The sequence below is a fragment of the Dissoconium aciculare genome, assembly GCF_010015565.1.
Source record: "Dissoconium aciculare CBS 342.82 unplaced genomic scaffold K489scaffold_1, whole genome shotgun sequence".
In the NCBI taxonomy this organism is placed as follows: domain Eukaryota; kingdom Fungi; phylum Ascomycota; class Dothideomycetes; order Mycosphaerellales; family Dissoconiaceae; genus Dissoconium; species Dissoconium aciculare.
The window spans coordinates 147814-161326 of NW_022984951.1; the positions used below are offsets into that span (position 1 = coordinate 147814).

Genomic DNA, 13513 nt, shown 5'->3' on the forward strand with positions numbered 1-13513 from the left:
CGTGATCACCACCACCACCACCGCCAACATCACCCTTGAACATGTGAACATGTGAACATCCGCCACCCGACGCCTCTCATGCCGTGACTGGATCCATGTGGCCCGGTGTCGGTCGGGGAGGGCAGAACATGAAATCCACTGTGTGAGCAAATTGTTGGCCTCCCTCCCTGATATCATCCTGTCATAGATATATTGAAAGAAAAAAATCCCTCCCTCGTCTTCCTCCTTGCGCATACATATATATATATGTATATATACATCTTCTCATCGTCGTCCTCATCATCACGAGATCAACCCTATATCCACCTGTATACGAGACCCGATCCGACAAAACCATGGAAGAACATCACCACCCGCCGAGTCCTCCCTCGACTCCCGACGCGGCCGGAAATGCAACGCTATCGGCCCTCATCAACACCGCGACCCGGAAACACCACACCGACCTCAACCGCCTGATCACCACCCGCCTCCCGCTCTCCCTGCCACCTCACCAAACGACCCCTCTGGTCCTCTCCCGCGGCCTGGTCCCCTTCCTGCGAATCATCCTGCTCTTCGAACAAGAATGGGAGCTCCTGGCCCGGCACGTCGAGCACAACCTCAGCCACCCGTCCAGCTCCCCGCGGTACAAGGACCTCCCGCCGCAGGCCGCCCTCCACGCCCAGGAGCTCCGCACGTGGATCACCGCCCTCCGGCCCGAGGGGCTCGTCCGCACCCCGCGCATCAAGTCCGACCTCCACCACCTCCACCGCGTCGCGGGCAAACACGCCTACGCCACGGTCCCGCTGGGGGACCCCTGGGCCGACCGCATGCGCGCCCAGGTCCGCCGGAAGCCCCACCTCTTCATCGCCTTCGCCTGGGTCTTCTACATGGCCATCTTCTCCGGCGGGCGCTGGATCCGGGCGCGATTCGCTTCCGTCGGGCCGGAGTTCTGGCTGGAGGGACGCGCTTCCCCCTCTCCCTCCCCTTCTTCCTCCAGCATTGCGAGGGACGACGGGGGATCGACGAAAACGACGACGACGACAGAGTCCCTGCCCGGGTTCACCTTCTTCTCCTTCGACGGGGAGCAGGACGGGGAGGATGTCAAGGCCGAGTTCAAGGCGAGGTTGCTCGAGGCGGAGACTCTGCTCTCGGAGGAGGAGAGGAGGGAGGTGGTCGAGATGGCGCGGGAGTTGTTTCAGCGGAACATCCTGCTGGTCGGGGAATTGGATCGGATGTTTCTGCGGGAGAAGGCCGTGAAGGCGGCCAGGGCTATGGCCCCTTCCGCCCTGGGACTGTTCTTACTGCTCGGGGTGCTCCTCGCGTGGTTCGCTCGTCGCTGATGTTCGATGTCACATGGGGTTGCGGTCGATCTCATTAGGGTTTGGGTTGTGGAAATTCAAACCAACCCTAACGATGAAGGTATCCATGGATCCATCCCATCGCCCAGCACAACAACCAGTGCGACAGTCCGAGAGACTCTCGTCTTACTCAAAGCGACGGGTGCACACACGGTCTAGTCTCGAGCTCCGCTGCCGGAACTATTCTCGGAGGATATGGAATCTTACCAATCGACCACGACCAGCAAAGCGACGGATCGTCACGACCTCACAGCGACGAGGGGACAACACCATAAAAGCCTCCCGCTCTGATTCTTCACCGACCTCACTCCGTCTTCTTCTCCCTCCCTTCCACGCCCTTCCCCGATCAATCCTCCGACTTCAACCGACCGCTCTTCTCCCCAATGACCCCATACCCGTTCGCCCCGCCGGCGCCGACCTCGCCCTCGAAGCCGCCGTCCTGCACGAAGAAGTCCACCTCGTCGATGATGTCCCACACGACGTCCTCCGCGACCTGCTCCTTGTACCGTTCGCCGATCCCGCGCAACTGCCTCCCGGGGTTCCACCCGCGTGTGGTGGACGACGAGGTCGCTTTCGTCGTCGCCATATCTTGCGTCGCCACCCCTTCCATCCCCGGATCGGACGACGATGCTGGGTGCTGCTGCTGCTGGGGATGATCCACCGGGACAGCAGCAGCGGCTGCAGCAGCAGTAGCACCACCGCCACCAACAGCAGTCGCCGTCGCCTTCGCCGTCGTGGCCCTGAGATGCGACGGAGGACACCAAAACCCGGAACCCGTATCCCCGAAATTCACCTCGGCGATCCCGCCGAAGAAGCACGACACGGCCGGGAAATAGCCCACCAGTCCGTCGTCGAAGCCCTCGCGCGCGCCGCCGCCCTTGGCCGGCGCGCTCGCCGGCGGCAGGAACGCGAGGAGGTTCTCGAACGCCGTGCCGACCAGCTTCCCGTTCTTGTACACGCGCATGGCGCTGTGCGGCAGCGTCCGCAGCGAGGGCGATTCGTGGTTGGGGTTCGGCGCGGCCTTGATCCCGTCGCGTTGGGCGGCGCCGCCGGAGGAGGAGGTGGGCAGGTTGTTCAGGTTGGTGGTGCGGTCCGAGTAGATCTCCATCGGCTTGGAGGCGACGTGGTCGAGGACCTCGAAGTAGCTGTTGCCCTTGTAGGGCACGGGGATGCGGTCGCGGATCACGTCCGCGGGCTCGGTGCCGGCCTCGGGCGCGGACGAGGCGTGGTCGAACCCGTCGCCGGCGTCGACGGCCGGGTTGTAGACCCCGCTGACGATCTTCTGCTGCAGGGAGAGCGAGGGGAGCTGGATCTCCACGCCGATCACGTCGCCTTCCTTCACGTGTTGGTCCTCGGGCGCGAGGGTGATGGTGGTCGGTGCCGCGGCGGGGCCTTTGACGGAGGGCTTTGCTTTGGCCTTTTTGGGATGGAAGAATTTGCCGGGCCGGCTCCGGTGCATCGTCTCGAACCGGACGTCCGTCACCCCGTAGCTGTACCCGTCGAACCCGACCGGCGCGTCCAGCGGAGCCTCTCGTCTCGCCCATCCGAATCGCACATATGGCTGCGGACCTGTCTCTCCGAGATTCGGGCCCGCCGCCGGCACGCCGCGGTGGATCTTGACCTCGTAGTATAGGCTCCCCTCCCGGGCACAGACATTCGAGCGAGCCATCCTCCACCCCTTCTCGTTCGTAGTGATGAGCGCGTTGGTGGTGAAATGCATCCACTTGTCCGCGTCCTCGAAGCTCATGCGCGCGTAATGCGGCGGCGGCGAGGTCGCGCGATAGTACTGCTTGTGGGGGAAGAGGGGGTCGGCGATGGCGCGGGAATACCGATAGCCACGCTTGTTCTCGGCGAGGTCGATGGGCTTGTAGAGCTGTCGTTCGCTGTCGGGCATGTACAGCGGGAACGGCTCGTGGGACATCATCGAGTCGTCCTTGGGCTCCTCGAAGTCCTGCGCCCGCGGGGGAGGCACATTGAATCGCTGGGGTGATGGGTATGTGTGCGTAGCGGCGGCCTTGCGCTTTGCTGATGATGCCGTTGAGCCATTGGCCGCGCTCTCGCGCTTCTTCAACGAGTCTTTCTTTTCCCTCTGCTCGCGTTGGATCGGCGCGGCGTGCGGAGCTGGGGTTTTCGACGGCTGGCGCGAGGCTGGGTTTAGCGGTGATGGTACGGTGGGCGCATGCTCGAGATCCCCAACCGAGAGATGCAGAGGTGACTGCGCGGCTCCTGGCGAATCGACCATGATGTGTCCTGGAAGTGTGTGTCTTCACAATGTCGTGATGTCGTCCAGTCGAGATCTCCAGGACCACGCGACTTTCAAGTGTCGTAACGACATGTATGCAGGCACAGCTTGTTCGGCGCAATAAATTTGACGAGGGTCCAACATTGGGAAGAAAGAAGGTCGGCCGAGCAAAGAAAAGCGTCACGCTATCGATAAGAAAATTATTGTCTCGTGCCGCGCCATGCAACTCTCCCATAAATTCTCCCGCGAGATTTCACAAACTGTGACCAGAAGCTGCGTCGAACATTCGGCAGTCAAAAAACTTTTCCAGACCGGCCTTACGACACACGCGGTTTTCCACCCAGAGCGACGATGCCCAAGGCGGCACGTTCCAACTCGTCCGCCGCCGCCGCACGGCAGGACCGGCGCCACAACCCCCTCAGCGAGGAATATTCCCCCACAGCAGCGCTCAAGCAAAAAGCGGGCAAGAAGCGGAAATCCATCTCCGGCGAGGACGAAAAGAACCAGGAAGGCTACGTCGGCAGCAAAGCGACACGGAGGATTCTAGATCTGGGGCAAGACCTCGCGGCCGAGGACGCGGCCGAGAGACAATCACACGAGCCGGCCGCGAAGGGGACATCGGCGTTCTCATTCGAAAGTCGCTTCCCCGAACATGACCCGCTAGGGCTGGGAGACGAAGAGGACGGCGGGGCGGAACTGGGCGAGTACGACGACGGCGACGAGGCGTGGGGATCGGAGGAGGAGGAGACGGAGGAGATCGAGGTGGACCCGAACGATTTGGAAATGTTCTCGCGCTTCAACCCCTCCTTCGACCCCGCGACGCTCCTCGAGCCCCACAAGGACGACGACGACGACCCGCATAACAGGAAACAACACAACAGCGAAGGACAAGAGGGCGCGGGCACGAGTCTAGCAGATTTGATTCTCGAGAAGATCGCCGCGCACGAGGAACAGCAGCGATCCGGCGGCGGTGGTGGCGGGGGAGAGATCCCCATACACGTCCAGGGCGGAGGCGCCCCCGAGGACGCCGTCGAGCTCCCCGCCAAAGTCGTGGAAGTCTACTCCCAAGTCGGCCTGCTCCTCTCGCGCTACAAATCCGGGCGTCTGCCCAAACCGTTCAAGATCCTGCCGACGCTGCCGCAGTGGGACATCCTCGTGTCCATCACGCGGCCGGACAGCTGGACGCCGAACGCGACCTACGAGGCGACCAAGATCTTCACGTCGTCGCGGCCGGCCGTGGCCCAGGCCTTCTGCACCGACGTGCTGCTGCCCGTCGTGCGCGAGGACATCCGCGAGTCCAAGAAGCTCAACATCCACCTCTACAAGGCGCTCAAGAAGGCGCTCTACAAGCCCGCGGGCTTCTTCCGCGGCTTCCTCTTCCCGCTGGCGGGCTCGGGCACGTGCACGCTGCGGGAGGCGACGATCATCGCGTCGGTGCTGGCGCGCGTCTCCATCCCCGTGCTGCACTCGGCCACGGCGCTGTACCGCCTCTGCGAGATCGGCGCCGACCAGATGATGACGGACGTCGAGAGCGCCGGCGCCTGCAACATCTTCATCCGCACGCTGCTGGAGAAGAAGTACGCGCTGCCCTACCGCGTCGTGGACGCGCTGGTCTTCCACTTCCTGCGCTTCCGCGCCATGCAGCAGCAGCTGGACGACGCCGCCGGGGGCCGGGACGACGTGAGCATGGCCGGCGGCGTCGGGAGCGCGGGGCGCAACGGCGCGCTGAACCAGAAGCTGCCCGTCCTGTGGCACCAGTCGCTCCTGGCCTTCGCCCAGAGGTACAAGAACGAGATCACGGAGGACCAGCGCGAGGCCCTGTTGGACCTCCTCCTGATCCGCGGGCACCGGCAGATCGGACCGGAGGTGAGGAGGGAGCTGCTGGAGGGCCGGGGGAGGGGCGTCGTGGCGGAGCAGGACACGGGCGACGGCGGTGATGATACCATGGTCGATGTATGATCGTTTCGATGAGGTTTGCTAGGTAGAGAACCTTTTTTTGAGGGGGCCGTTAATGATGAAGCCCAATCCCGTCTGAGCAAAATCGCCTTTTTCTTTTCTCTCTCTCTCTCTCTTCCTGTCTGCTCAGAGATCGGAAGAGATCGAAATGATTCGAGTTCGACGCACTTCCACGCGTGCGTTCTTTCACCGTCGGCCCACATTCTCGCGTCCTACTGCCCGATGCGAGAGAGAAAAAAAGGGGAGACATCATCCGGCGGCCACGGCCGGCAGCGTCCGGATGCAACCGTAGCATAACCGGCTCCGCTCCGGCGCCTGTCCGTCCAGCGGCATCTCGCACAACTCGCAGCGCAGCTCGGCCTCCCGCCACGGCGCGGCCTCCAGCTTGGCCGTGGTGCGGACGACGTTGGCCACGATGGACGGATACTCCCGCTCGACCGAGGCGAAGTACTGCGCCATGAGGTCGTCGATGGTGGCCCGCCGCGCGCTCACCGTGGTCGGCTTGACCGCCGGCCCCGCGACGATGAGCCCCTCCGCCGCGGCCCCCAGGAACGCGATGTAGGCCGCGATCTCCGCGTTCAGCAGGTCGCGCAGCGGGTGGTAGAAGGCCACGCCGTGCGGCGACTCCCCGTCCGCGATGAGCCAGGGCAGCGCGAAGCCGCGCCCCTTGGCCGTCTCCGCCAGCGTCTTCTCCGCCAGCCGGGTCGTGCTGTCGGGCTGCAGGATGGCCTCGCAGGAGTGCGCCCGGGCGTGCGCGACGAGGAGCCGGCGCTCGAGGAGGTCCCGCGCGTCGGCCTGGGATGTCGCGGACCCTAGGGAGCCGAGGAGATGCTGGAGGCGGTCGGCTGGGGTCGAGCCGGTCGGAGCGGTCCCTCCGGAGTCTCCTCCTCCGCCTCCCTCCGATGATGGGACCGACGACGGGAAGAGCTCGCGGATGCCCGCTTGCGTGAGGACGTCGGAGAGGGATATGGCGGAACACTCGTGGCCGGGGTACGCCCGCTCCAGCCGATCGAGCATGGGCGAGCGGCCGTCGTGGCGCAGGTCGACGTCTCGCCGGGAGTCGTCGCGGACGTGCACGAGGAGCAACCGAAAGCCGGTGCGTCCGGTCTTCTGCATCTGGCGGCCGCTCAGGTGATGGTGGAGGACATGCAGCAGGGTGATGGAGCTGGCGTCGAAGGTGACGGGCAGGAGCAGGCGACGCTGCTGGCCCGGGTCGGCGTACCGGACGCGGAAACTCTCCATGCGCTTGACGATCTTGGTGTGCACATATCGGCTGAAGCACGATTCGCAGAGGGGCTCGCTGCGGACCGTGATGGCTGGGTCGACGGTTTGACAGCGCCGACAGAGGGCCAAATCGATGGGGTTTGCGGCCGAGCGTCGAGCGGGCATGATGGGAATTTTCTTTCTTTCTTGTTTTTCCTTCGCGATGTTGTGTTTCACTTCTCCACCTTTGCGAATGTAGGAGATGTTTGCGCCGAGAGGTGCGAGGATTGTAACGAGTAGGGCTCTTTTTTTTTCTCTCTCTCCAGCTCTTTCAATTTGATGATGATGATGGGAGTCACCCACCCGCATGAGACTTTCCGCCCGAAAGCGAGCCCTACAGTCATCAATGGTTGACCCTCCCGCCACCCAAAACACAACTCACGCTACTTCGCCCTACTGGACGTCCAACCGGGTATTTAATACAAGACCAGGCATTCACATAGAAGTTCCCTAGTATGTCTGGGCAGAACGTTACATGATCAACGAGATCTTCAATCGAAACCTGTTCATCTACAGCTTACCCGTCTCTCCTACTCAAATTTTCCAACCTGGGATATGCGAGCTCTTCTTAGTACTGTACTGTACGCATGTATGCATGTATGTATGCGTGAGCGTTGAGGACAGACATCCCGGGCGAAGAACGATGCCCACCGGGCGTGGGTGAAGAATCTTGGTCGGTTCATCCGCCTAATTATTAACCATCGGCTGCACATCTACGGTACATCTACAGCACCACCAGCACCACCGCCGCCGCCGTTGGTTTGCGATGCAGGTCGTGCAGCTGGACGCGGGTAGAAGTGCATGATTAACGAGGGAACCTTTTCACTCTGAGACGGAAAAACAATCACGTGCTATGGACCAGGAATGTCGATGTTGGTTTGCTTGCTTGCTCGCTTCTGATAAGTTCGGACTTGGCTCCCGAGGTACAGTAACTGTGTACGGTACAGTCTTTCACAAGCCACTTGCCTTGCTCTTCGTGAGAAACTTTTGCAGGACAGTCGGTCTTGACCTATCCGTCACTGCGTCAGGCTTGGCGAATGCTTCCCTCGCCCACGCCTTCATCGGTGCCCAGTCTTTGATCCCGCGCTTCAGAACTCTGCTCCCTTGCTTGCGCCGAGTCGGTGTGTCTATCTCGTGAAATGGGCGGAGAAGGGGAATGGACGACTTGGAAGTTGAACAAAGTAAAAATAAAGATGCCGAAATGATGTTTTCGTACGTACTGGGCTGTACGTGCCTACCCTGGACCACGTCGCGGGCTGTGATCTCTTGCCAGTCGTTGACCGGTCGTCCTCTCGTCCTCGCCAGTCACGATCGCGATCCCGATCATCATGGGATCACGAGGTCGTTTGTTTATTCTTTCAAAGGCCAACGTCCGTCGCGGATCTACAGCGTATCGTCATCGATCAACACGACACGACAGTTACGTGCCGCGCCGGTTTCGCGCGCCACCGATGAAAAGCCGTTGAGGGCGTTTTTTTTTTCGAACAGAGGGCGGGTTTCCGATGACGACAGGGTTCCGGAGTTCCGCCGTCCGTGAGAACTTTATCATTGTTATGGGCACAGCGGGAGAAAAAGTTATTGGCCGTTTGGTTCTCACCGACCTAGGTACAGTACTCACCCGGGCATGACACTGTCGGTGCAGTGCAGGTGATCGCCTTCAATCATCGGCATCTCAGTGCCTTGTCGCAGTTGTACTCATAAGACAGATTCTTATTTCTCATTTTTGTACCCACAACACTATAGGATCTTCCTCCGAAGACTGGGCCTCTCATCCGTCATCATCTCCCTGTAATAAAAACCATCATAAACCACGATTCGACGCCGAGGTGAATCCCAACAACCCCAAACCCCAACGTGATGGTGATGGTGGTGATGATGATCCCCACGATCCCGAAGAATCTCCAAACACCTGCCCTCGGACCGAGCATCCGAGGGCTCCCCAGAACAGTCCAGTACAGTACGAGAGTGCCCATTCCGCCTCCAACCCCACCCGCGCTGTAGAAACCATACTGGAAAAACGAAGCACGGAGCGCACCGGTCTACATGTTTTTTTTGCTTTCTCTTCTTGTCATTAGTCCTGTGGTCGATGCCGCTTGACTTTCCCGCCTGTCCTGTCCCGTCCGTTGCTTGTCAAGTTCTCACTCGGGAGCCCCCCGAGCGTTGGGGAAATCCCTGACGAGTGGCATGCAGGTTGGCTGAACTACTGCGGCTATACATATGCTGCATTGTTTCGTTGTATCCTTTGAGAGTGGGATGGGAATCGGCATCGGCATATGAGGAGTGGCATAGACACAGAGAGAGAGAGACAGAGAGAGACAGAGACGGAGAGATCCCCCATGTTGACTCGCCGCATCCTCATTATACATACATACATACGTACAGATGATGTGGTCATTGGAGATTTCGTCGCGTGTAGGGCAGTTCCGTCTCGTGTAGGGCTGGCTCTCTCTCTCTCTCGCCTCTTCTCGCTTATTATTATTATCATTATTGTTATATACCTAGGTACCACTCATTACTGATGGACGCTACGATGACGATGATACTGCATCCGGAACCATGGGAATCGCTGCGGAAGTGTCGCCGGGTGGTGGGATATACCTGACGTACTATGACCTACTTATTACTATGATTGCTTGGGTGGGATACACCTACGTACTTATGTATGTATGTATGTATGTATGACCTGCTATTTGCTATTGTAATACTCTCAGGTGGCATCCGTATGGGACTCTGTCGTTCTTAGCGGGCGCTCGGTGAGTGATGATGATGATGATGAAAGAAGTCCGCGATCATGTGTGCCATGAGCCGAGCCACGCCAAGCACCACTACTGAAAAAGAAGAATCAAGAAGATTTCCTGCGTTTCTGCTGCGAGGGAAAACAAGCCATTGCTTGGTATACTGGAGACTGCTCAGTAATAACAGGGTAGCGATCACAAATCGCACCGTCATCTTCGCCGTCCAGCTCTTCTAGAACCGGTAGACAGCCAGCCAGCCAGCCAGTCAGCCAGTACGCCTAGGTACAGTAGTATAATGCTGCAGTAGTAGTTATTAGTTATTAGTTAGTCCACACGAGATCTATGCGCATGAACGGAAGATGCTCTCTAACCATGACCAACACCACCACCACCACCACCACCACCTCATCCCTTCCCTTCCTTCTCTGTCTATCTCTCTGGCTTCCGAAAATTCCCCGTCCGCTCACTTCATCTCTTCTTTTCTTCTTCTTCTTCTTCTCCTCTCCATCACATACCCGCCGTGACGATCTTTTCTTCTTTTCCTCTACATCATCGTCCAGCCAGGCGACTGGGGACGATAAGAGACACAGTTTGCTCCAGCCAGCTGCGAAACACTGGTGCCCTGATCATATCCCGGACATTGCCGCACACGTACCGATCGTTGTTAAAGGGAAGCGGATAAAAAAAAAACGCTTTTGTCTCTATTGGGTCCATCTATACCCATTGGTCTCTTCCGCCGCCTTTCTGCAGACGGCGCAACCACCGTTCCACTCTCCCGAGACATTCGCACACACCTCACGCACGTGGCGACCGAACCTGCGTTCTCGTCACACGACACGGCACATTCGAGTGGACTCCATCCCGCATAATAATACACACTCAAGAAACCGTTTGCCCTATCCGAGATCGACATTCATAGACCAGAGACCGTACACCACATCCGACACACACGGGCCTGTCTTGCCCTGATACTCGACCGGGGACGACATTGTTTCCCACTGCTTTTCAGCCTTCGAGACATCCCCTCCGCTCATCCACCTCCGGCCGTTTTAGGGCTTCACCGGAGCGGCGACTGGGCGCACCACGTCCTGTATGCATCATAGGCGCAACTGTCACCTCGCATTCCCTCGACGCGCGGCTGCGCAGTCGTACGACGAACGTCTGCTCTCCACCTGAGGCGGCGTGCCAAGTCCACCTCACTCCCTTCGGACGGGCGCCTGGCGACCTTCGCCATAGCCAAGACCCAGCACACGCGTCGCTTTTCGCTGTAGGAAGCGATCGCATCAACCACCGCAGCCATGGCGTGGGAGCACTTGAATATCAACAAGCCGCACCTGGTGTACATCATCCTCGGCGGCTTCACCAGCCTGTTCATGTTGACGTCCTCGGTCATCAAGGAGCGTCTATACATCGGCGAGGCGACGGTAGCGACCATCTGCGGCATCATCTTCGGACCCCATGCGGCCAACCTCATCGACCCCGGGACCTGGGGCAACACCGATCAGATCACGCTCGAATTCGCGCGGATCGTCCTGGTCGTGCAATGTTTCGCCGTCGGAGTCGAATTGCCAAAGGCGTACATGGAGAAGCATTGGAAATCAGTCGTCCTGTTGCTCGTACCCGTCATGACCTTTGGTTGGCTCATCACCTCCTTATTCATCTGGGGCCTATTCCACAACAACCTGAGCTGGTTGAACAGCCTGGCCATCGCCGCTTGTGTGACCGCCACCGACCCGGTCCTGGCCTCGTCCGTGGTCGGCAAAGGCAAATTCGCCAAGCGGGTGCCCAAGCATCTTCGTGACCTGCTCTCCGCGGAATCCGGATGCAACGATGGCATGGCCTTCCCTTTCATCTACCTGGCGATATACATCATCCAATATCAACCGGATACCAACGAGGTCGCGCTCCATTGGTTCTGCTTTACGGTCCTCTATGAGTGCATCTTTGGAGCGATCTATGGGGTCGCGATAGGATACATCGCGCGTCGCCTGATCCGGTACGCGCACGAGCGTGAGCTCATCGACAGGGAATCCTTCTTGGTGTTCTATTTCGTTCTGGCCTTGTTCTGCGCGGGATCCGGATCCATGCTCGGCCTGGACGATCTGCTCGTGGGCTTCGCAGCCGGCGTGGGGTTCAGCAACGACGGTTGGTTCACGGAAAAGACGGAGGAGTCGCACGTTTCCAACGTCATCGATCTCCTCATCAACTTGACCTTCTTCGTCTACTTTGGCACCATCATCCCGTGGGAGCAGTTCAACAACGGACACTACGGCATGGACGTCTGGAAGCTGGTGGTCCTGGGAATCCTCGTGATCCTGTTCCGCCGCATCCCGATCATGATCTTGCTGAAGCCGGTGATTCCAGACATCAAGACCTGGCGTGAAGCTCTCTTCGCCGGACATTTCGGACCGATCGGGGTCGGAGCCATCTTCGTGGCCATCCTCGCTCGCGCGGAACTGGAGCACAAGGACACGACCCCTCTCGCGGAGCTGCCGCCGGAATCTGAGCCGCATTCGGAGACGATCTATCTCGTCTGGCCCATCGTCTGCTTTTTAGTCATCGTCTCGATCGTCGTGCACGGCTCGTCGATTGCGGTTTTCACCCTGGGAAAGCATATCAACACGCTGTCGTTGACCATGTCCTACACCCAGGCGAACGATGCCAACCACTGGACCGATCGTCTGCCGCGGATCCAGTCCCGGTCGAGGACCTCCATGTCCTTCGCCCGATCGGACACTTCCTTCGACGAGAAGTCGAACGTCCCGATGGGTCAGATGCCGTACGGTGCACCCGGGACTTTCCTGCGACGGCAGAAAGAAGACGAAAACCCGAGTCGTGTTCAAAGTCGTGCGTCGTCCCGCCATCGCTCACGCCGCAGTCGAAATTGGGATAGCCATGGACCAGGTGGACCTATTTCGCGCTCAGCTTTCGGCCCGACACATCGTTCGAGTAGTTTAGATCCGCCCAGAAGTCGGGCGGGTTCTGATACGCCAGCGACCAAATCAGAAAAGCCGGCGAATGATAAGGGTACCGGAGAGCGGAACCAGGACCAAAACGGTGCCACAAGTCCTGGGGAGGTGTTTGAAGAAGGACACCACACCGTATTTGAAGACGAAGACGGAAAGGTGCTCGCAGTGGAAGATCAGCACATGCCGGATGGACCTGACCGCGAAGAGTTTGAGCGGCAGGAGGCTCGTCGATTAATGCGTAGCGCACATCCCAACGCCGGTGCCGCAAATGAGACGAGCTCCGATGATTCCAAACCTGGCAGCAGCCATGATCGGTCGCCAAAGGATGAGAAATCACCTGAGCCGGAGAAGGAAAAGACGGAACGTCCTGCGAATGGCTGGAAGGCCAGTCTGAATAAGATCCCGACCCTGGGCCAATGGATGTCTCGCGACGAGGCCCGAAAGACGGCGGGGAAGCCGACGCAGAAGCCCGCCCGCGGTCCCGCCCGTGCTTATCAATATGGCAAGACGATCATTGTGGAGGATGAGGACGGCGAGGTCATCAAGAAATACGACATCCCGACACCCGGAAGAAACGGCGGCCAAGCCGACCCCGCCAAAGCACAACATCGGATAGGACAGATGAGCAAGATGCTCGGCCTCGGGGCCAAGCCCGACGATGCTCAACCCGGAGGCGCATCAAATCCAGACGCCGCTGCGAAACCCTCCGACCAAGCCCGCGAAGGGAAACCCCAACCCGGCGAGGACGACGACGATGCGCGACTCCGGTTCACCATCACCACCGGCGGACGCCGCATGAGCAAAGCCGAGTTCATCGACAAGATCCGCATGATGGACCCCAAAAGCCGCGTCGAGGCCGTCGAAGACAGCAACGCCCCCGAGAGGGTCAAACGCGAAGCGCGCAAGGACTACCGCGAGCAAGTCTCCGCCTCGCACTCCCGAGACGCGAAAAACCGCTCCTCCGGATCCGGGAAAGTGCCCCTCGTCCGCGAAGGCGACGCCGAGGAGAAG

The 13513-nt window shown here is 59.6% G+C and overlaps 7 protein-coding genes across 7 annotated transcripts in view; 3 read left to right on the plus strand and 4 right to left on the minus strand.

Annotated features, from left to right (window-relative positions):
• Positions 1–356: 356 nt before the first annotated feature.
• K489DRAFT_305776 (heme oxygenase-like protein) lies at positions 357–1229 on the plus strand (the record flags this gene model as incomplete). Its single annotated transcript, XM_033600550.1, has 1 exon — positions 357–1229. A coding segment is annotated over one exon (873 nt), but the record flags the coding sequence as incomplete, so codon positions are not given.
• A 532-nt stretch (positions 1230–1761) lies between these two features.
• Positions 1762–3522, minus strand: K489DRAFT_300906 (Set1C complex protein; the record flags this gene model as incomplete). Its single annotated transcript, XM_033600415.1, has 2 exons — positions 1762–1907; positions 2043–3522. Coding segments are annotated over 2 exons (1626 nt in total), but the record flags the coding sequence as incomplete, so codon positions are not given.
• A 408-nt stretch (positions 3523–3930) lies between these two features.
• K489DRAFT_290303 (Bystin-domain-containing protein) lies at positions 3931–5526 on the plus strand (the record flags this gene model as incomplete). Its single annotated transcript, XM_033600174.1, has 1 exon — positions 3931–5526. A coding segment is annotated over one exon (1596 nt), but the record flags the coding sequence as incomplete, so codon positions are not given.
• Positions 5527–5784: 258 nt separating this feature from the next.
• Positions 5785–6924, minus strand: K489DRAFT_311445 (uncharacterized protein; the record flags this gene model as incomplete). The annotated part of the gene is made up of 1 exon (XM_033600780.1): positions 5785–6924. The coding sequence occupies one exon, from the start codon at positions 6922–6924 to the stop codon at positions 5785–5787; it is 1140 nt and encodes a 379-aa protein (XP_033463950.1).
• Positions 6925–8398: 1474 nt separating this feature from the next.
• K489DRAFT_374993 (uncharacterized protein) lies at positions 8399–8776 on the minus strand. The gene has a single exon (XM_033603583.1). It carries the CDS (start codon positions 8769–8771, stop codon positions 8577–8579), a length of 195 nt encoding a protein of 64 aa, XP_033463951.1. The 5' UTR covers positions 8772–8776; the 3' UTR covers positions 8399–8576.
• A 130-nt stretch (positions 8777–8906) lies between these two features.
• On the minus strand, positions 8907–9410 carry K489DRAFT_1234 (uncharacterized protein). Its single transcript, XM_033598985.1, has one exon. It carries the CDS (start codon positions 9281–9283, stop codon positions 9008–9010), a length of 276 nt encoding a protein of 91 aa, XP_033463952.1. The 5' UTR covers positions 9284–9410; the 3' UTR covers positions 8907–9007.
• A 1136-nt stretch (positions 9411–10546) lies between these two features.
• K489DRAFT_414471 (uncharacterized protein) overlaps positions 10547–13513 on the plus strand; it is a gene marked incomplete at its 3' end in the record, with an annotated part of 4048 nt that continues 1081 nt past the window's right edge. The window contains exon 1 of the mRNA XM_033608168.1: positions 10547–13486. Within this exon, the coding sequence (XP_033463953.1) occupies positions 10832–13486 (2655 nt within the window). The 5' untranslated portion in view covers positions 10547–10831. The remainder of the gene's footprint in view (positions 13487–13513) is intronic.